This window comes from Balaenoptera musculus, chromosome 9, assembly GCF_009873245.2.
Source record: "Balaenoptera musculus isolate JJ_BM4_2016_0621 chromosome 9, mBalMus1.pri.v3, whole genome shotgun sequence".
Taxonomy (NCBI): domain Eukaryota; kingdom Metazoa; phylum Chordata; class Mammalia; order Artiodactyla; family Balaenopteridae; genus Balaenoptera; species Balaenoptera musculus.
Genome location: NC_045793.1, coordinates 62,678,907 through 62,700,446, shown reverse-complemented (window position 1 = coordinate 62,700,446; position 21,540 = coordinate 62,678,907). Strand labels below are relative to the sequence as shown.

General features: G+C 36.9%; 1 protein-coding gene across 3 annotated transcripts in view; it reads right to left on the bottom strand.

Annotated features, from left to right (window-relative positions):
* The window catches only part of UMAD1 (UBAP1-MVB12-associated (UMA) domain containing 1), a 235,681-nt gene that overhangs the window by 55,554 nt on the left and 158,587 nt on the right, over nucleotides 1–21,540 (bottom strand). For all 3 annotated transcript variants that reach the window (XM_036863375.1, XM_036863373.1, XM_036863376.1), the window contains one exon: nucleotides 17,192–17,265. In XM_036863375.1, the coding sequence (XP_036719270.1) occupies nucleotides 17,192–17,265 (74 nt within the window). The remainder of the gene's footprint in view (nucleotides 1–17,191; nucleotides 17,266–21,540) is intronic.

The window sequence follows — 21,540 nt, the reverse complement described above, 5'->3', positions numbered from 1 at the left end:
GTGCCAGTATTTAGTCCTCAAATCTGAATATTCAAAATGTAAAATATTTAATATTTCTTTCAAAAATGAATGCCGGTTTATATTTTTCTTCCTTCACATTTATTGTTAGAAAATTTTTATTTCAAGTTTGGGTTTTGACTTGACTGACAATTTCAGGCAATATATTAGAAACCAAAAAGTTAGTGGAATTATACGTTTTATAATCAACACCTAAAAAGATCTTGAGGTAGAAACAGAATATTCCTCTTAGTCACTTATAATGAGGTGGAAGTAATAGGTTTAAATATGTCAGAAAAACTAAGCATTCTCATATTCTGCTTTTATCCATAATTTATCTATAATTTAGCCTATAATTCTCATATCATCTTCAGATCTCACTCTCCTGTAGTAAAACTCCTTAACACTTAACTCGACTGAGGAAAGCAGTAGCATGGCGAACTGATTCATTTGGTTAATTGATGGTTAGCTGTGTGATGCCCTGAATTTTGCTTGAGGGACGGACTGCCTCTGAGATATGGTTATAGCCTCCAATCCTGGAGTTCAATTATGGCCAACTGTCTTACATGATCTTGCAATGATGAACTTTTAAATGTATCAATATAACAAAATTTTTTCACCACAAATCTTCCACAGAGCAATAACCCCAACATTTTAGACATGGAGAACAATGTTTAACAGAGCCTTGCCCCAAATAAGTGTTTAAGAAATACTGAAATAAATAAAATGGTCTGATAGTTCAAAATGGACTTGGATAAGGAACTAGGGAATTATCTATTAACGAGGCTAAGCAGGTTTTAGTTAGGCAATGATAAAAATGCAAAGTTACTCATCGGATCTTTTAGTGACTAAAGAATGTTACACCGGAATCTGAATCCATTTTTCTTTCAGAGCAAAATTACAACTATTGAAGTTGAAAGCACAGAATCTGATTTCGGTTCTCAATGTCAATAGGCATGAAGTGGAGGTTTAAAAAAACAAGTAAAACTCATGGAGATTATCCAACTAATAATGGTGCACCTCCTTCTGTTCTGATTCAGTGGCCCTTTTTGCACAAGTGTGATTTCTGAGGGTCTCTGTAGGTCTGGTGTACAAGTGCAGAAATTCTCTTTCGTTGACTTTGGACTTGAAAGTTCACCCTGGTGAAGGCTACCCAGGCACTGGTTAACTGAAATGCTACTGCCATTGCTTCCTTCTTTCCTTCCTTCAACAACTATTTATTTGACACTTATCATACGTAAGTACTGTTTTTAGGCATTAGAGTTTCAGCAATAAATGAGACAGAGAAGATCGCAGCTTTCAACAATCTTACATTCTTCCAGTTATTACCTGTAACTTGTCAGATATAGCACACTATAAGCAACTGCTGAATGTAAACAGTATTTGATATACTAAAAATGGGGAATTAAAATTTTAAGGAGTAGCATAATACCCATGGTCTAAAGAAAAGTTTCAGATGCTTATCATTTACTTATTTTGCCAACTTCTTAATTCTTGTGCAAGAAAGTCTTGTACTATTTTCAATAGCTAAGGAAGGCAAAACACACACCAAAAACACTTAGGAATCACTACTTAAAAATAAGAGAAAAAACACTTAAAATCACTTTTTAAAATACCATTTAAAATCTGTCTTCAGTCAGGAATGGATGCCAAAACAGTCAATACAAAGGAGAAATGTCCAAAACACAACAGAGTTTTGAGGAAAGGCATAATACATAATAGAACTAAGAGCCTCTTTAGGATTTGGGAATCAGAATCATCACTGAGCCTGCCTAATGGGAATGATTAAAGATAACCTGAAAAACTAACAGAAACTATGGCAGAACCTGATGTAAATAATTCAATTTGGAAAGATGGAGTAACTTTACAAATATACTCCCATTAATCCAGCATTGAAAAAGTAAGGAATTTGTCCAAAGTTAAGAGTGTTTCAGTACTACAGTAATGAGATGAACAAGTTATTCTGTCTTTGGTCTAATCTAAATGTTCATTCTTGCATGCAACTAATATTAAACATTTATTGAGTGCCTGACGCATGCCATACATGGTGCTAGGCACAGAGAACACAATGCTGAAGCAGCCAGGATCCCCAGTTCATGATGCTCCTGGTCACCATACAAGGAGCCAGAACACAGGTGTGTAAATGTGCGGAGGGAGCAGAAGAGAGGACTTTATGCTGCCTGAGGGAGACAAAGACGGCGCCTGAGTTGAAAGATATTTGAGCAGGAGTTTGAAGGAGGATTGGAACTACTCAAAGTGTTCATGAGGGGTGAGGCGTAAAGAAGGCACTCCAGGAAAAAAAGAAAATTGCACGCATAAACGCCAGGAGAAAGGAATATGCTCACGGCATGGTAAGAAACCCCGTAAAAATGACAGAGGACAGACCTGGATGTTTATACACTGGGCAGGGCCAGATCATGAAGGGACATGCACACCAGACAAAAGTTACTGGATTTTATCCTAGAAGAAGCTAAGAGCCCCCTATGTCATCAAATAAGGCAACTACGTGGTCAGATCTGTGGCGAATGGACTGAATGGAAGTAAGACTAGGGATGAGGAGGCTATTTCAGAAAGTCTTTGCAATAGTCCATGTGAGCGACAGTAAGGCCTGACCCACTGCAGGTGGAGTGGAGAGGGAGAGGACAGGACAGATAAGTGAGCTAGAAACGAAGTGACTTGGTGATCAACTGCGTTAAGCTTGGGGGAGAGGAAGAAATCAAGAGTAATTCCCTGGCTTCCGACTTGAGAAGAGACCTGTCTCCACGCCAAGCATTCTATCAGCTTTCAGTTTTGGATTTTGGCTCCCTGAGGCTGGTCACTGCTGATCTGTCTCATTCTCTCTGTCCTAAAGAATGTCCTTAGGTGCTACAGAAATACAGAGGCGGCCACCACCACCTCTGAGTGACGATGAGAAGGAAGCACCACCGCCTGTGCCTCCCTGCCTGGTCTACACAACCTTCAGCAACCACACCAGCAATCCTTTATATGGCGCCCATTTTAATTCTGCACACAAATAATTAAGTCGAAGTATAGTTATTATGGGCCCCAGGAGCAAAAGGTACTATGGAAAATAAAAGCAATGTGCAGGTTTCTGCCGAGTTATGCAGGAAAGCAATACAGCGCAAAGCAGTGGTCAGTCAGGTGCAAGTCCGAATTCCAGCTTCATTACTGTTACTGGTTATATGACCTTGGGAAACTGATGTTCTTGGGCCTTGGCTGCCTCTTCTATAAGATATCTGGATAATATAGCCTATCTCATTGGTAAAAATTAATGAGATAATACATGTAAATTTCCTACTAGCACCATGCCTAACTTATCGTAGATTCAAAAAATAGTAAGTAAATATCCTTCTTTATTTCCCGTCCCCTTTTGACTACTCAAAGCCTTTCTGCTTCCAAACAGAATCCAGCTATCACCAATGGGTGTTTCTCTCTACTTCCCCATGTCTACTGTTGGCAAAAATGAAGCTTCTAAAATTAAAACAGGATGGTATCTATATCGCAGACTGCTTACAGTCTATCCAATCATCCCTCTCTTCCTTATTACTGGACCCTGATTTTGCTGAAGGTGGTAAAATACTAAGCAAAAAAAACATTTCCTAGGGTCCCTTGCCACTAGGGGTAGCCTAGTGTGTGACACAGTAGAGTCAGTAAAACTCTTGTTAGAGATTATTTGGAAAGTTTCTGGACATAGGTATTTTTATTCTCCCTCAGCTAGCTTCCTTTTTCCAACTTCCTGGAAAGTCGTATGATGGCTGGATTTGCAATAGCTATCCTGCAACTATGAGGAAAAGATCAAGACTCATAAAATATGAGCCTTGACATACTTGAGCTCCTGAAAAATGCTTCCACCACCTTCCACCAGACTTCTTATCACATGGGAAATATAAAGGCCTAAATTTAAGCCACTGCCTTTCAGGTCTCTGTAACTCTCTTCTGAGCCCAATTCCAAACTGACTGAGGAGTTTCCTAAATTTAGGGATTTCCTTCAATCCTATTTTGGCATGAGTATCAAGGCATCAACCATAATGTCCTTCCAATTTAAAAAGAAACTCTTATTGAGTGTCCAGTATGTGAGATACTGTGTATGTAGACATAGAAATAAATATTACCTACTGACTCATTTTTTTTAAAAACATCTTTATTGGAGTATAATTGCTTTACAATGGTATGTTAGTTTCTGCTGTATAACAAAGTGAATCAGCTATACATATACCTACATCCCCATATCTCCTCCCTCTTGTGTCTCCCTCCCACCCTCCCTATCCCACTCCTCTAGGTGGTCACAAAGCACCGAGCTGATCTCCCTGTGCTATGCGGCTGCTTCCCACTAGCTATCTACTTTACATTTGGTAGTGTATATATGTCCATGCCACTCTCTCACTTTGTCCCAGCTTACCCTTCCCCCTCCCCGTGTCCTCAAGTCCATTCTCTATGTTACCTACTGACTCATTTAATTCTTACAGTAACCCTGCAAAGTTAGTAGTGTCATTCTCATTTTACAGCAAAGGGACACGAAGGTCTGAGAGGCTAAGTACTTTATCAAAGGTACCTTAGTGATACAAGGCGAGCCAAGATCGGAGCTCCGTGTCTATCTGATGATGAAGTTCACATCCTGGCAGCTATCCATGCTACTACAGGGGTCTGTGAACTCACTACTGTGAGGAACTATCACTCCCAAGACAATGTCTCTCTAACTTAAGTACTCACTTTTCCTAGGTCGTCCGTACTGATATCTAAAATTCAACTGGGAAACCATCTTAAAATGTATATCTAGAGCATGAAAAAACAGTGTGTAGCAGGAGACCATGAAGCGGTTGATGTGGCAAGGGTGAGAGCTGCCTATGCCTGAGGTACACTCTGCCTGAAAGCAGCTAGACAGGGCTGACAATCTGGAAAGGAGGCTCCTTTTACCTGGGGCCTCCAGTCAACAAGGACCCTGAAGAAATCATGTTAAACTGGAAATCAGCGTGTGAGCCTGAGGCATTGGAGAGAGAGAGAAAGTAAAGGTGCCCAATGTCATACACATTCTCACAGTAAAAAAAAAAAACTCATGATCTTGTCACACGTAATTTTTTAAAAGAGGAGTGAGAGACAAAATTGGGAGTTGTGTACATCTCTTATAACCTATCAAAAAAACACTTTAAATACAGACTTGTTCTATATAAGTATTAGATAAATATACATATAAATGCATATTTTAACTCTTTCTTCTTCACAATGAATCTGAAGCAGCCAACAAGAAGATTCACAATAAATTTAAAAATCATAACCAGGAAAAATATAAAATAGGAATATGAAATAAGAGGAAAATAAAGTAAGCAGACATACATCCTATAGGGTCCTAAACAGTTACTAAAATTGAGCTGTAAATTTAGGTCTGAGCATCCTCTTGCCAAAGGAAAATGGAAAAAAATGACTAGGTACAAAATTCACAATGGCCATGAGAAAAAGAGAATATTACCACTTCAGGAGAAACAAAATATTTTCTGTTAGCATAAAAGCAATAAGAAATCAGAAGACCTAAGTGGGACTTCTCACAGGGGAAACTATATAACAGAGCAGACAATGTCTCAGCAATTCCTCCATAGTAAATGTCACAGAGTATTCCACACAACAGTTTCTCACAGAGTTATTCAATCAAGCTGAAAAACAGTTCAGGGAAGGCAATCTGTGCAGGACTGAGGCAATGAGATAGGAATATAGGGCTCTCCAATGGGCCGGCTTGATCTAGTAATAAATCCCGAAATATCTACATGAACAAAGAGACAGCATTCTCTTTAAATTATTCTCCAACCGAAACCAACTTAAGAAGTAGGATTATGCAACAGTTTCCTGACTCTTTTCAGTTCAGAAGTTCTGAGAAAGTTTTCAGGGGCTTTTTATTATTATGTAAATGGTACTTCAGTCCACTGGCACTGTGCTCTTAGGTGTAGCACTTATGTGCCAATCTTTCCTCCTTCTCCAAGGAGAAATAGGCATTAAAAGGCAGAGAAAAGGTAGGCTGCATTACTTTAAAAAATTATGGCTTTTTGCTTTTACATTAGGAGGTTCTACTACACACACTTTCTATTATATAACTAATGTTAGAGAAAATTTATGAATTCACACCCATAATGATTTCTTAACTAATTTAAAAGGCAATGAGTGAAAGGCATGTACCTAAGAATATGACATTCCAAAAATGGACATTAAACAGTCCTTGAACAGGTAGAAATTAATATCAATTATGAACAGCGTAGGATGAACACAGGAGTTCACTGAAAAAAAAAAAAAACTGACGTATAGTAAGAAATGGGGCCTGTTAGGTCTGGAAAGAAATGTAAAATCTATGTAAATTTAGCTGAGCTTAACTAAGGTGTAATTTTTTTCTATGTATTCATATTGATGCACTCTCATAAGCATATTCACAGGAATCCTCAGTAAGGTACAAAGTGGAATATTCAGAAAATGCCAATTAGGCCAAGTACATACCTGCATGCCAGTTTTTCCACTGCATAAGGAGTCAGATGAAATTTATCCTTCAAAAAAGAGTCTCTAGTTGTGTGTGAAGACAACATAAATATCGTTGTGCTTTAACTTAAACTCTCTATAGAATCACAAGAAGTTACGACTGTAACATGAACCAAAGGAGGAAAAAATAAGGACCATTTGATACTAATTAAAAAACAGGGGATTAGAAAAAAGATGGCTGTGGGAAATAGGGAACAGTTGTTCTCCCAACATGGACCTCTCACCCTGCTGATTCTGTGGTTTTTAAAACTACAAAAGTGAAAACTGGAAAAATGACAACAAAATTACTACCAACAGATAAACAGAACATTCTCTATGGTTTTTAAAATAATTTCTAAATTGGAGATAGAAAACTAAATTTGCTAAGCAAAAAGCCAGCATTTCCACATTTTAGTTCCTCCTTCTAAACACATACAATAAACACACATATTGGATCTAATGTAGCTCCATCCAATGCAATTACAGGTTCCCATTCTTTGATTCTAATTGCAATCAACTGCAATGAATCAACACATGAGGCAGGTGATTAAAGTCACATAACTTTAACAAACTAAGATTGCTAAAGTTAAATAAATATCATTGTGGTCACTTTAAGCTACCTAGCTTCATCAAGCAGAGCTACAAAAGCAGCAGGTTAGCAGGTTTCTGGCAAGGAATAATTGGTGCTGAGCAACAGACTGTGTACATGAGCAGAAACATTGCATAAAACTCACACTGCTGGCTTACCCACACCATATGTGCATTTTGGATGGAAACAGGGGCAGCTCTCATACACCTCACATAGTTTGGCCTTTTCTGGCTAGGATGAATAAACACTATGTTTCCGTGTGCTAGTTAACCCCAATGGAAAACAAGAAAATACTAGAATTATGACCTCTCAATTCTAATTTTTTTCCAGCAAAACTGAAACTAGGACAAAGACATAGTGGTAACAAAAACATACAAATTTGAAGTTATGGAAAATATCTTTACAAATACTGATAAGCATGCCTCAAGTTAATTCATCTTGCCAATGTCTTGAGCTATCAACAACCCGCAGTAATCTGACTGTCAAATATAAAAGTAAAAAGTTTATAGATTTAAAGAAATAACAAAGTATTTTAATTGTTCTGTACCAGTGGCCAAATTTATCATTTTCCCAAACAGACTTTGTAAGCAAGAGCAAGGACCGTGAAAGTGGTTTTTGCAGTCTGACAAGTTACCTGCAAGGACTTTTGCACAATTCCTTCCTAACAAGCATGAAAGCCTGATTAATCAATACCTAAAATCTTCATTATGCAGCAGATTCTCCCCCTCCCCCCTCTCTCCATCCCCCAATCAAAGCAGCAGTATAAAGGCTGGCGTTTGGTGGCAAAATTCCAATTCACTTTCCAAAGAGGTAAAGAGCCAGGACTTCTGGGGAGGAAAAGATCTCAGACACTGCATCTAATCCCCCTACTTCACTGACTAAGAATTGAAGTTGAAGAGAAGCTTAGCAACTTGTCCTAGATCAAACACTTGGTGAGCAGAGGAATCCAGCAAAAATGTACTTTCTACTATATTATATGGTCCAGTAATTCAAGTGAAAATAAAGATTGGAGAGATGCACTCTACAAAATCTTTTTCCCAAAAGGTATCTTGCATAGCAGGATAAATACATCAAAGAATTAAATTTACCATTTGAATGATATAAACAGTGCAATAATCCAACTGTGCTTCATTTCCCAGTAAATCACAAATTTGAAATGGTTCTATATTAGGAGAAACAAAAAACAAAAATCCTTGCACTCATCTTGGATAAAATTATATTCTCATAAACTAACTGTTATAAAGGGAGAAATTAATATCTTCAAACTAAGAGTCTCAGAATCATAGATATAGAGGAAAAAGCAAGATTTGTAGACAAATACATGTTCAAACCAGTAACCCACAACCTTTTGGGGGGAGGGGGAATATGACTTTATAACTGATACAGTGACACTGACAGGTAGATCAATGAGAACAGTCTGGGCCACGTGATTTCCAATGATATGTGAAGAATAAACTCCAAGTCACCTCACTCTTCTCCCTGCTGGAAAGTCCCCTAGGTGAGAGGACAGATGTTTTGACAAACCATGATCAGATGTGATGCTCTGTGATCAACTAATTAAGAGGTCTTAAACTTAAATAAACCAAGGCAGGAAAGTACCTACATATCTCCTAAAGATCATCCTCAGTAGACTGTGCCATCATTTTTACTGCCATCCAAAATAGTTCTTCTGTTAATAAGCAATATCCTCACCATCAGACTTACTATCATTTAAAATATAAGATATACTCATTATAGACAAATAGGAAGATCCGAACACTGGACAGTATGATTTAACCTATTTATCTATCATTCCAAAGGCAACTACTGTTAATGTTTTTATGTATTACATCATCTTTTTCTGCACAGTTTTTATATAGCAATAATCATACTGTAAATATAATTTTGTACCTCAAATCTTCTAACTGAAATTATGAAACCAAGAGTCTTCATATTTTATTGAAAACTAATCATAAATTTCACTTATGAAAACTAAAAAATATTCCATTAAGTGGATTGCCATCTTTCTGCACATACAACTTCTTGTGGATTTAAAAGATTATTTTCTCAGAATAGAATCCTAAAAGTGGAATTACTGTCAACATATATTAACATCTTTATGGCTCTTGATACTTGCCAAAATGCTTACCAAAAATGGTTGTACCAATTTAAACTGCCTTCAATAGCAATTCCCATTATACCTGTATTTGGACTATGAATATCTTGTGAGAATTAACAGTTTCATAATCATCTTTATACCCCCTATGAGGCAGGAGATAGATGGGCCCCAGGCTGAACAGTTTCTCCCCTGTGGACAGAAACTCCACAATAGCAGAAACTCCATAAAAGCAGGATGATGGAGGAGGCTGGGCCCTGCCCAGATAAAAGACCAAATATTCCTCATTCCCGAAGTCAAGGAGACCTCCCCGACTACACATGCGCAGAAAGGCCCCTTGGAGGTCAAAAAGGGAGGGGGCACCACCCCATAGTAAGTGATGTCAACTACCCATAGGCCTCTTCGCTAGAATCCTTCTTGGCTAAGAGATGTGCACGCACACAGGGAAGGACCCTGAGATATAACAAATACGGACTCAGAACCAGGCAAAGCAAGATGACCGGTCAAAGGAAACCCAGAAGAAATGCCCCATAAATGTGATTCAAACTACCACGAGGGCGCGACTCTCTCTCTGAGCCTGCCCGTGTGTCTATCCACACGTACTGTACTCTTTTTCCTCCTAATAAACACTTTACTTGCTTCACTACTTTCCGTCTCTATGTGGAAAGTCGCTTCTACACAGCTGACGGGCCAGGGCCTTGTCACCGGCCACTAGTCCCTGGTGGTCTGGTGGCTAGGATTCAGCGCTCTCACTGCTGCTGCCCAACCTCAATCTCTGGCTGGAAACTGAAATCCTGCTTCAAGCTGCCATAGGCTGAGGCCACCCGAGATCACCCATACTTTAAATTTATAAACTTATAATAACATAATTATACTAAAAAATTCTTAAAACCGAAATCCTGACACCCAGTGGATGAATGTTTGCTATTCTTGAAACTATTCTTGAGAATCACTTGAGTCTCTTTTTTCCTATACCACCCAACCTCAATTCTTTTCTACACACAAGTAGGTCTTTAATAGGATAATCTTATACCCCCTTTTAAGGAGTGGTAACCAAAGTCTACATCATATGGAATTTACAAAGTTCAAGGATATTCTCATTCATTTTAATGACTATATAAAAAGAAAAGAACAAGGAAATTCATCCCTACTGAGTCTGAAGGCTCCTATAGCTTTGTTGAAAGACATAAAGGAAGTACAAAAACACATTAAAAGAAAAGTGAACATTTCATTCATATGTATTCATTCTATACCTTTTTCAAAAAATCAATTTTTGTTCCCTAAATTACTCAACTATGAATTTCACATGTAACTCAACAATTTACAAATATGCAAATAAGAAATTACAAATACTGTGTACTAGATTGAGATGTGTGCTTCAAATGACATGAATAAACAAAGTCCCCCATATCTTTACTGTACTTTCCAGGGATTCTAATATTATGCACTTAACAATCTTAGCAAACACTTTGTTGTTGCTGCTACTACCTTACTGTTTTTGCAACTGCTATTAAATTTCCTAGTACAAATTGGCTGTAAGATTATTTTAGATCTTCATTAAAAAATTTATATTAAATACGCAATAAGCTACTTTGGTTAACAGAAGTTGGGAGATTATTAGTGTCACAGTTTATTATAAGTAACTTTTGTGTCTTCTGTCAGTATAACCACAGTATCTCAATACCACCAGCTGATAATAATCTTTATAAATCCTACTTTGCAGCTATACCATCTGTTAGTTATTATTTTATACATCTCCATATGCATATGTGAATTAGTTGTCACTCAAAACAAATATACAAATGGAATTGTGGTTTTGTGGGGAGTTTTTTATTGGCTTGTTTTTGTATTTTGTTATCTTTAGGCTAGTGAACTAAATAAATAAACATATTCCTCTATCTTTGAGACCAAAAATAAATGCAAATTTCAGTTATACAAATACAAACTTCCAGTTATAAGTCATGAGAATGTAATGTACAGCATGGGGAATACAGTCAATAACACTGTATTAACTTTGTATAGTGACAGATGGTTAACTAGACTTATTGTGGTGATCATTTTGCAATGCATACAAATGTTGAATCACTATGTTGTACACATGAAACTAATATAATAATGTATGTCAAATATATTTCAATAAAATAAAGAGGCTAACAAAAATGCAAATTTAAAAATACTTTTTTAGTACAAATAAAAGAAATTTAAGTTCAACAAGCAATCTAAAAGTATCTGCTAAAACTGGTTAAAATTAATAGTCACCAAAATTGGATATAATTATATTAAAAAACTGATATTTCCATATTCATAGCTCTCAAAGTACACCTACAAACCAAAAAGCAATAGGTCCACTAGTAAATTAGTAGCTAATATGGTTCCAGTTTTCACAATATAAAATTAGACTGAAGATTAGAAAAGAATGACTACTTACTTACTTAACTGGTAATGTTAATTCCCCGAAGAGATGAATCATAATGACAAAAATTCAAAACCAGGCCCCCTATTAATCTGTGGGTTTACCCCCCTGAGCTGTAAATAACCAGGCTCCTACAGTAGCAGAAGGCAATAAGTAGTTGTAATGTCATTACAACTCACTACCAAAATTTACCCAGAAAGGCAACAAGAAAAAAAGAAGGAACAGAAGGAGGAAGATAAACTTCCAATTGGATAATTAGTTCTAAATTATCACTTTTTCCCCAAGTACTAGAGTCTAATGACTTTAATAAGCCCAAACACAGTTTACAGGAGCTTTATACACTACATACCAAAAACATGGTGAATTCTGTTAAGAGTTACCAATGGCAATTAAAACATAAGATGAAAGCACAACCTGGGAGAAACCACATTTGATGACTAAATAGTTCATTGTTTCCTTAAGTTACCCTATTTTAGGTAATGATACTTTAGGATCATATACAGGGAAAGCTAAGGTACAAACAGTAGTACATAATTAAAGTCATCATTAATAGAAACCCTGAAATATTTAGAGAGGGGGATTAAAGAAGAGAAAAACGTACTTGAGAAATTATGATTTCCTGGAATGAATGCTATATTATTTTCAGTTTCTTGAAGTAAAAAGTCCCACTAATTACTTATACAAAAAAATATGCTGCTTTTCATAGAGTCTTTTGTGTATTAAAATAAGTTATACTCCAACTTTGTAAAATTTAACTTATTTGATGCCCAAACCAGATCTCCTTTTTTTCAAATTATATTTCTTCTAGATGTTAGAATTTCCTTGATGTCTGTGAGACAGTTGTACTTGGAGAGGCAACACAGTTTTGAGGTATACTTGGGCTATATAAAGTGTAAGGGAAAACATCACAGACTACTTAACAAAATATATATATACATTTTTAACATGTTTATTGGAGTATAATTGCTTTACAATGGTGTGTTAGTTTCTGTTGTATAACAAAGTGAATCAGCTATACGTATACATATATCCCCATATCCCCTCCCTCTTGCATCTCCCTCCCACCCTCCCTATCTCACCCCTCTAGGTGGTCACAAAGCACCGAGCTGATCTCCCTGTGCTATGAGGCTGCTTCCCACTAGCTATCTATAACAAAATATTTTAACTGCCATTAAAACTACAGTATATATGTATAACTGATTCACTTTGTTATGAAGCAGAAACTAACACACCATTGTAAAGCAATTATACTCCAATAAAGATGTTAAAAACAAACAAAAAAAAAAACTACAGTATAGCACAGGCCAGGTTCCATTCATTTTTTAAAATATTTTATTACCTGTCATTGAGATCCATGTGTGGAAAGTAGTTTCATACCATGATTTGCTTCTGTATGTCTAAAATGTTCTTAATGAGGGATTTCGTTTCACAGGAATTTATATTAATCATATAAAATTAATTGTATAAATAGTAAAAAAATTTTTTTCATGGTTCAAAGCTCACCTAATACATGAAGGCTTGCTTGATTCTCCCTAATGATATTTCTTCCTCCACTAAAGTCTCAGTTATCTTTGTAGTTATGGAATTTAAGAAACTTATTCCACTTTATATTATAATGACGTGTGGAGTTTTCTAATTTTCATGAATAGATTGAGAATGTCAGCTTCTATAAGTTAGAATCACGGAGTCTTACATATCTTCATATCCTCTCCGCCCCACGTCCAACAATTCCTCGAAAATAGTAGGCAATCTACATGTTTATCTGAATTCACCAAAAAAACTTTTTGGGGATACTAAAATCTACCTTCTCCAAAAGGTCTTTAGAAAAACAACTTATGTTTTGGTAATTAAGAGTGTTATTTTGAAGCTCTATGGAACCCACACTAACTGACCAAATATGTTTTCGTTATAAATAATATTTCAACATTTGTTGTATAGCCATTAAAAATGAAAATAATGAGACTTTCCTATTAGGTACAATAGGTACAACGTTTTAATCAGACGTTATGTCTTTCAAAATATCAACTGAAATCATTATACTTTGCCTTGCTAACGTATTGAGTGTCAAAAATAATCTATGTTATAAAGCAGAAACTCACACACCACTGTGAAGCAATTATACTTCAATAAAGATGTTTAAAAAAAAAATCTAAATTAACAGATTTTTTTTTATGGGTAACTCCTAAGAAATAAAAGAAAAACATTTTTTTTTTACAGTGAGAAAAAAATAACTGTGTGTTGATAATGTAAGATGGAAAACAGAACTAAATGAAGAGATTTACTCATAAGACAGCATTTGCAGAAGACCACTTATTATTCATGTATCCATCTAGAAATCATTGACTGGGCACCTATGTCACACCATGTGTGTCTGTGCGGAGGCTGTAAAGGTAAAGAAGGTGTAGTCTCCACCTTCCAGGAACTCACACTATAGGGAAGTCATAAAAGGCAACACAAGTAGTAAAAGGACACTGGGGTTATCTCTGGCTGGGACAGCAGGGAAATGAGTTCACAACGAAGGTGACACTTGAACAGGGTTTTGGGTTTAAGCTTTATTCTGTAGATTTCAAGGCATTTGGGGGCCTGAACTAAAAACAAAACAAAACAAAACAAAAAACCCCCTGCTGTTCTTTTTCGGAAAGGGATTTGGGAAAGAAGCTGCTTGTCTAATAACAGTCAAGTGGACAGATGAGGAACCAGATTTGGAAGATATTTGAATCAAGAAGAACATCAACATCAAGAATCAACAGGACTTGATGATAGATTTGATAAAGGGGGGCGGAGAAGAATGAGTCAAATGACATTTTTAGGCCTTTAATTTGCCAAGACACATGATGACATTCACTGAAATCTAGATTATCAGTTAACAGCTGTTTATTGAGCACCTTCTATGTTCCAGACATTATTCTAGACCCACAGTCTATTTTCACTGTAGTCAGGAGAGTCAGTCAGACAGTAAACAAGTGGATAATCTGAAATAGTGATAACCTTGATGGAGAATATAAAACAGGATTACGTGAGAGTGACTGGGGGAAGAGACACTTTAGCTGAGGTCCTCACGAAGACTGACACTTGAACTAAGACCTGAATGATAAGGAGGCAGGCAAGTGAGGCTCCAGTAAAGAAGGGGTAGCAAATGAAAAGGCTGAGATAGGAAAGAGCTTAACATGATCAAGGGACAGAAAGGCAGCTGGTGGATGGGGATGGGGTTTGGGGTATGAAGAGAAATGAAGTCTGAGAGCACATGGAGCTCCTTATAGCCCATTGTAAGGAGCTTAGCAGTGATTCCAGTTACAGTGGGCAGCCAGCATGTTTGAAGCCAAGGAGTCATGTGATCTGATTCAATTTCTGCGGGCTGTGAGGAGAATGGACTTAATGGGGAAGAATGGAGGCAGAGAGTCTGGGCGAAAGTGGTGGCTTAAATTCCTAGCAGTGCCCATGTTGAGAAGGGGTCAGAGTCTGGATATAGCGGGAGAGGTGATAGGACTTACGGGTGGAACTGCATGTAGACTCTGAGGGAAAGAAAGGAACCAGGGGTACCTCAGGGGGTGTGATTCTAAAGCACTATATAAAGGGTGGTGTTATTAAACAGTGATGGTGAAAACTTGAGCAGAGAGAAGCTTCAGGGTGGTGGGGTCAGAAATCAATAGTTCTTCTTTGCTCAAGTAAAGGCTGAACTGTTTAGAAACTTATAAGTGAAATGGCAGGTAGACAGCTGGATACAGTCTACAGCTTTGGAGAGAGGTCTATGTGGAGATATACTTTGGGAGTCATCAGACTCTTCAAAGAATTTAAAACCATGAGACTAGATAAGACTCATCTTGACCCATCAAGGTAGATTATGCGGGGGAAGGGGTAGGAAACATGAAGCAATGTTTGTGGTTTTAGATTTTTAAAGCAAGGAATAATAAATTCCATTTTGGACACTTAAGGTGGGGATAAGTGATTAGTTGGCTTTTCTGTGGTGAATCACACTAGCCTCTAAAAGTATTTTAGTATTACCCTCTTGTACTGTGACTTAACCCTGTCATCTCATTTGGAGTCTCCCTATTTCATTTCTGCTACATCAGAAAGCTCTCTGAGAGCAAACGGTGTCTACCCAATCCCCAGCAACTATTCAGAGAGAAGGCACTTTTATCTGTTATACCATGAGTATAAAAATCCAGTCTTAATGGTTAAGAATTGATTGTATAGTGGAGAGACTAGGAAGTAGCACAATAATGAGCTAGTTTCAAATCTCTGAGGATCTATTCTCAAAAGTTTCTTTCCTTCAAAATTAATCTTGGAATTCTTCCTATCAATAAATCGACTTTGAAAAATAATTGAGTTCCGCAGACATTTCCACTGAATCACATACCTAACTAAGCAGTTAAATTCAAGTAATCACGGATGATTTCTAAACCATCTTGGTGGTTCTTTCCTAAAGCTCAAATATATCAACCTTTATTTCCTAACAAAGATGCTACTTATGTTCAGTACACAATAAATATTTGAATAAATAAAAGAGATCAAGATGCTTCAACATATAGACAGGAAATTTTTCTTTGTCCTTGTATCTTTTTTTTCAGTACTATATACTCAGCCCCTTGCACAGTGCATTGAATACAGTCAGTGCTTAATAAATATTTGTTGCATGCATTAATAAAAAAAAACAATGCACAGTTTTATGGGAAAGATGGCTCTTTTCTTCTTCTACATCAATTTACTTCCCATGTAACTTCTTTAAATGTTTTTCTCTTGATTATAAAATATGTACTCACTGTGGAAAATATAAATACAAAAAAATCTCTCTTCTTAAGATGAACATTACTCTCTATTTATAACTCATGATTGTATTTATTCATTCATTTAACAAATATTTTTGACTTCCTGTTCTGTGCTAGGCTTTGCGGATATGGTGATGAATCAAACAGGCCAGGTTCCCTTATGTCACTCCAGTTGTATGCAATACCCTCACGTTCTACATGTAGAATATACGTAGAGGTGTGTCATCACATAGAAGGTTTCAAAACCCATGGATATCTCTTCCACTCGAATAGTTAACATTCCCCCAAAGTCTTAAAAATGACTATTTCAGTGATTAAATAAGGTTAGTATGTTTCTACACAGAATATGAAAGTATGTGAACTACACTTTCAAGTACCCACAAAGAGCAAATAATTTTCTCAGGTGGAAAAGAACAAAAGCCTTAGTCTTTTTACCAAACAGTGTCAAGGAGTGTACTTTGATGGTGGAAATGCTAATGTAAGACAGTTCTGAATAAGTTATTTTCAAACCTTTCTCTATAGGTTCATATATTACCTATTTATTCAAATGTAATAGAAAATAATCTCTCAAGTAAAAATAATTCAAATGTTTTAACTTCAGTGTTCTATTCCTCTATTTCCAACAGAGAGTTTCCATTACCAGCACTGGGAAAAGCTTAGCACTTAGGAAGTCACTCCTGCCTGCCATACCCTGATTTTCAGCAGATCACCTGTTCTCCTGATACCTAGGCACCTATTTGCATAGCAAGAGTGGAAGTTACTATTTATCCTCAGAGGTATACATAATCACATTGACTTATTCGGTTTTACACCAAAAGGACTCATTGAGTTTCACTTACCTCCAAAGTCTCATTGCCTTCTATGCCTGAAGTTTTGCCTCTTGCTGCCACTCTTTGCTCATGAGCTGTATCTCCTATGAAGCCAAAGAAAAAAATAAAACTTTAGCATACCACTGAGGCCAAACTGTCTACTATTTATCTGAAATATCTTTTGTATGTTTTACATTGTGGAAGCAATTACTATTTCCTTTGTTACAAAGTAAATAAGTTAATATTTAAGAACAGTAATTTTATAAAGGTCACAGAAATCATCCGTAAATACACAGATATACAATCTAAACCAGAAATGTATCCTGCTTTATATAGGTTTACTCTGGAAAAATCAAGTGAATTTATATTTTGTAAATCAAGTCATATTTCAAATAAACTAGGAAAACTTATAATTTGAAGATAAAGCAAATTATTTTCAAACATTAAAAGTCTTAAAAAAAATTCTTTATAATATGAATAACTGTCCTTCAAATTTGTTTTCTAATAAGGTTTACTCTTTATAAGTGTTTATTTGTGTCTCTGTGGATTTGCCTCAGAGTAGATATATATGTTTGCATGTAGTAATTAACCATATGTCAAACAATTTTTACAGCAGGAAAGAACAATGAACAAATTCATAAATTAGCATTCAGTTAATAGTTTGATTCCTAAAGGTGGTGCCTGGGAGGGTTATATTATTTAAACAAAGTTGGTGACTAGGCTGCGTCTAAGGACACAGGACAGACAGAAATATAGTTAGGTAAGTACAGGCATAATTTAATGTATTCGTGTCCTATTATAATGTATTAACTAATAATCTGTGATTAACACATGGTAGGTAAAGAAACAATCAGCGTACTTCTTAAAAGCATAATGAGAGGTTAATTTAGTAATTTGTAAACTGCTCTTCCCATAAAATTAAGCCAGCTCAGGAATGTCTACAACAGGGAAGATTACAAAATTCATATATAATGACTTGGCTGACGCTAAAGGTTAGGAATTTGTTAACACAGGGAAGGTCACAGTCTTCACTGGAGGTAACAAAGTATGAAAGTCTGGGCTGGGCTTAACTTTTCCATAGTGAAACATAAAAGTTTAGTTTACCAATGGCTATAGTCAAGAAAGGGCCCTGTGAAAATTTTAAAGAATTAAATAAAATTCTGTTAAATTCTAAAACCATAAAGCAAGAATTAAGTTGGTAGTTTACTTACTTAAAAGATAAAGGAAATCCCCCAAATGTTTAAAATCCAAGCACATCATGCATATTCCAGCCTACAAGTTGTGTTCTCAGCTAAGTACGGCATTATTACTATTGGGCGGAACCCAGCCCATAGTAGGAGGCGTTCCATAAATACTAGCTGAGTAAATTAGTGAACTTCTATTTATAGTTTCTGGTCTATAAAACTGTGATAATACTAAATGGTATGTAATAAAAGCTTTATTTGAGCATACAGTTAGTGTTTTTCCTCTAAAACACATTTGTGAAACTTAAAAGGCAAATTTATTAAATACATTATGATGTATTGTTATTAGTGATCTGTACTTGGAGCATAACTTGTTAGATTTTAAAAACAGTTAATGATTTTTTAAAAGAATCATATTGAAACAAAAGCATTAGGAACTTTTAAATTACATCTATAGGATAATAGAGTTAATAGTTGTTAAGTGAAAAATTATGTCAACTTACGTTTATGACCCAGGATGTCAAACAACAATTTTGATTGATTTTTTAAAGTTACTGTTTAAACTGACCATTTATTTGCACATCAGGAAGAGTCTTATTTTCAGAAATCCCCCTTGTCTTTAAAGTTAGGGAAAAGCTAGCCAACCCCCAGTTCACAGATGGCAAAACCAATGCACAAGTTGTTTAGTTTGCCTGGGTAAAGGCAATGAGACCACTGAGACCACAACAGCATGAGCAGCCAAGGTAATGCAAGTCTCTGTATATTGAGGTCAGGTGTGTTTAATAACTCACATGCCTGAGGTTTATATGGAAGTATGTGGCTTCCAATATGAAAGGTCATTTACTCAAGAAAGATTTTTTTTCACCTTTTAAAATGATTATTGGGCCATCCCCTAGCCATACAAACACTATTTGGCTGAAATCATTCAGCACAAAGTCTGTGCTTCCTTTGCCAGTTTCTGATTCCAAGGTGTGTATCTGTATCACACTTTCTCCATTTCTCCCTACTGCTTGAATAACCAGAAAGGTTATCAGCCAGTGTTCTTGACATCACACAACACATCTGCCTGGAAGCAACTGTACAATCACTATTTCCTGGAATGCCATATCTGGCGATGACTCAGGACAATAACTGATTACAAGGAAAAATGCCATCTGCGAGATGATTCTCTATAAACAAAGGCACAAAATGAAAACTACACAAACAACAAACAGAAAAAAACAGGTCACAGTGAAATATAACTTTTGAAGTTTTTTTTCCTCCCACTGAAGAATTATTTGATCATGGTAAAAATTCAATTATTTTCTCTAACTTGTTATAACCCACATGAAAGTTAGATACTTCAACAATAAATAAAGATGCATGTGATGAACGTGAAATAAGGTACTTTAGTTTTCAGACATCACTTAATTCTAATTTATGTGCTGTATAGATTCAAAAATTTCATTTGCAAGTCAGCTGTTTAAAAGGAAGGACAAAAACAACAAAACAGATGCAAACTATTACATGTAGAATGGATAAACAACAAGATTCTACTGCATAGCATAGGGAACTATATCCAATCTCCTGGGACAAACTATAATGGAAAAGAATACAAAAAAAGAATGTCTGTATGTGTATAACTGAGTCACTTTGCTGTACAGCAGAGATTGGCACATTGTAAATCAACTATACTTCGATAAAAAATGAAAAGAAACAATAAAAATGTTCACAGTACTTACATTTCCTAATGTCTTGTTTATAACACCACAATTGATTCTCACTACGGCGCAGCAAGACATCCTCCCCATTTCCCTCCTCCCCCAGTTTACGGTGAGCCTGACGGCAGAGGTGCCCAGGGACTCGCCTGAAGTCTCCCCGGAAGAAGTCAGCCACAGTGGGAGCAGAGCCGAGTCTCCTGACATATCTGGGGGAGACTGTGTGGCCTGGTGGAAGGTTCCAATGGATGGTGGCTGAGGTGGGGAGAATCAAGCCCCTAAACTGGGGATCAGTGGGAAGAAGAGCCCAGGGCTCCGAAAGCTGGTCCAACCCCACGGGCCCCCCTAACACTTCTCTCTACTCCATTTTTCTTCCATAGGCCCCATGGCTTATCTGGTCTCTTCCCTTTCCACTGATAATGCCAAATACTCCTGATCAGAACAAGCCTCTGTCCTTCCTTCTGATCCTTCAAGGCACACACACGGTCCCCTTGATACTTTCCCATAAGTTTGAAAGGCTGGAAACAGTTTTATAAGAGGCAAAATCCCTCTTATACTACAGCTATGCAAGTTTCTTGGTTTAAAGTGTAGTTTTTATTTAGAGTGAGTAAACGAGAAAGGCCGTATATGCATACTAATGAAGCTCTTTTAGAATTTAAAGGACTGAAGTGAAATTCACCTGTATTTTAGATTAGTGGGGCTACATAGTAAACATTTTAGGCTTTGTGGGCCATATCGTCTCTGTTACAACTTCTCCACTCTATCATTGTAGCCAGGAGCAGCCACAGATAATATACAAACCAATGCATGCGGCTGTGTTCCAATAAAATTTTGTTTACAAAAACAAGTTGAGTCAGGCTGTAGTTTCCAGATCCCTGTTTTAGAGAATATATACACTCCACCTTTTCTAGGATAAAAAGCTGAATTATGGTACATAAGGAAATGAGAAAGGGACATCATTAGCATATGATCATGATCCCATTCTACTGGGTGAATCTGGTCGAGGGAGAGGAGAAAAGTGATGAAGAGTGAGCACCAGGTACAAGGGGAAGTGAAAAGAGCAGAAACCCTCAGTGATGGGAGGGGAACCTGAATGCCTGTTTGGATCACCCGGAGGAGATTTGTTTTGGGGAGGGGTGATGGGTGAGTAAGGGAGCACCTTCACTCCTTAGGCCTCCTTCAATGTGGAGGGAACTCTAGTAACATTCACCCCAGCCTCAGTCCACTCTCCAATCCCTGGGTTGGTGATCTGGAAAGACTCAGCTGCACATGGTTCTCCCCTCCCCCTTCTCGTGGGGAGGACCAGAGGGAACTGGGCTCTGTCTGCTCTGACCCTCCACAGGGGCCTCCTCCCACTTGGGGAAGCCTGCCCCAGCCCAGAAGATCCTGTAACAGGATGGAGTTCAATCTAATTCTGGGGTTCAGATTAGGAAACCCATCTGCTCCTTGATGGAAGCCACATTCTTCAACACTAGCTTTATAGGCAATAAAGATGAGA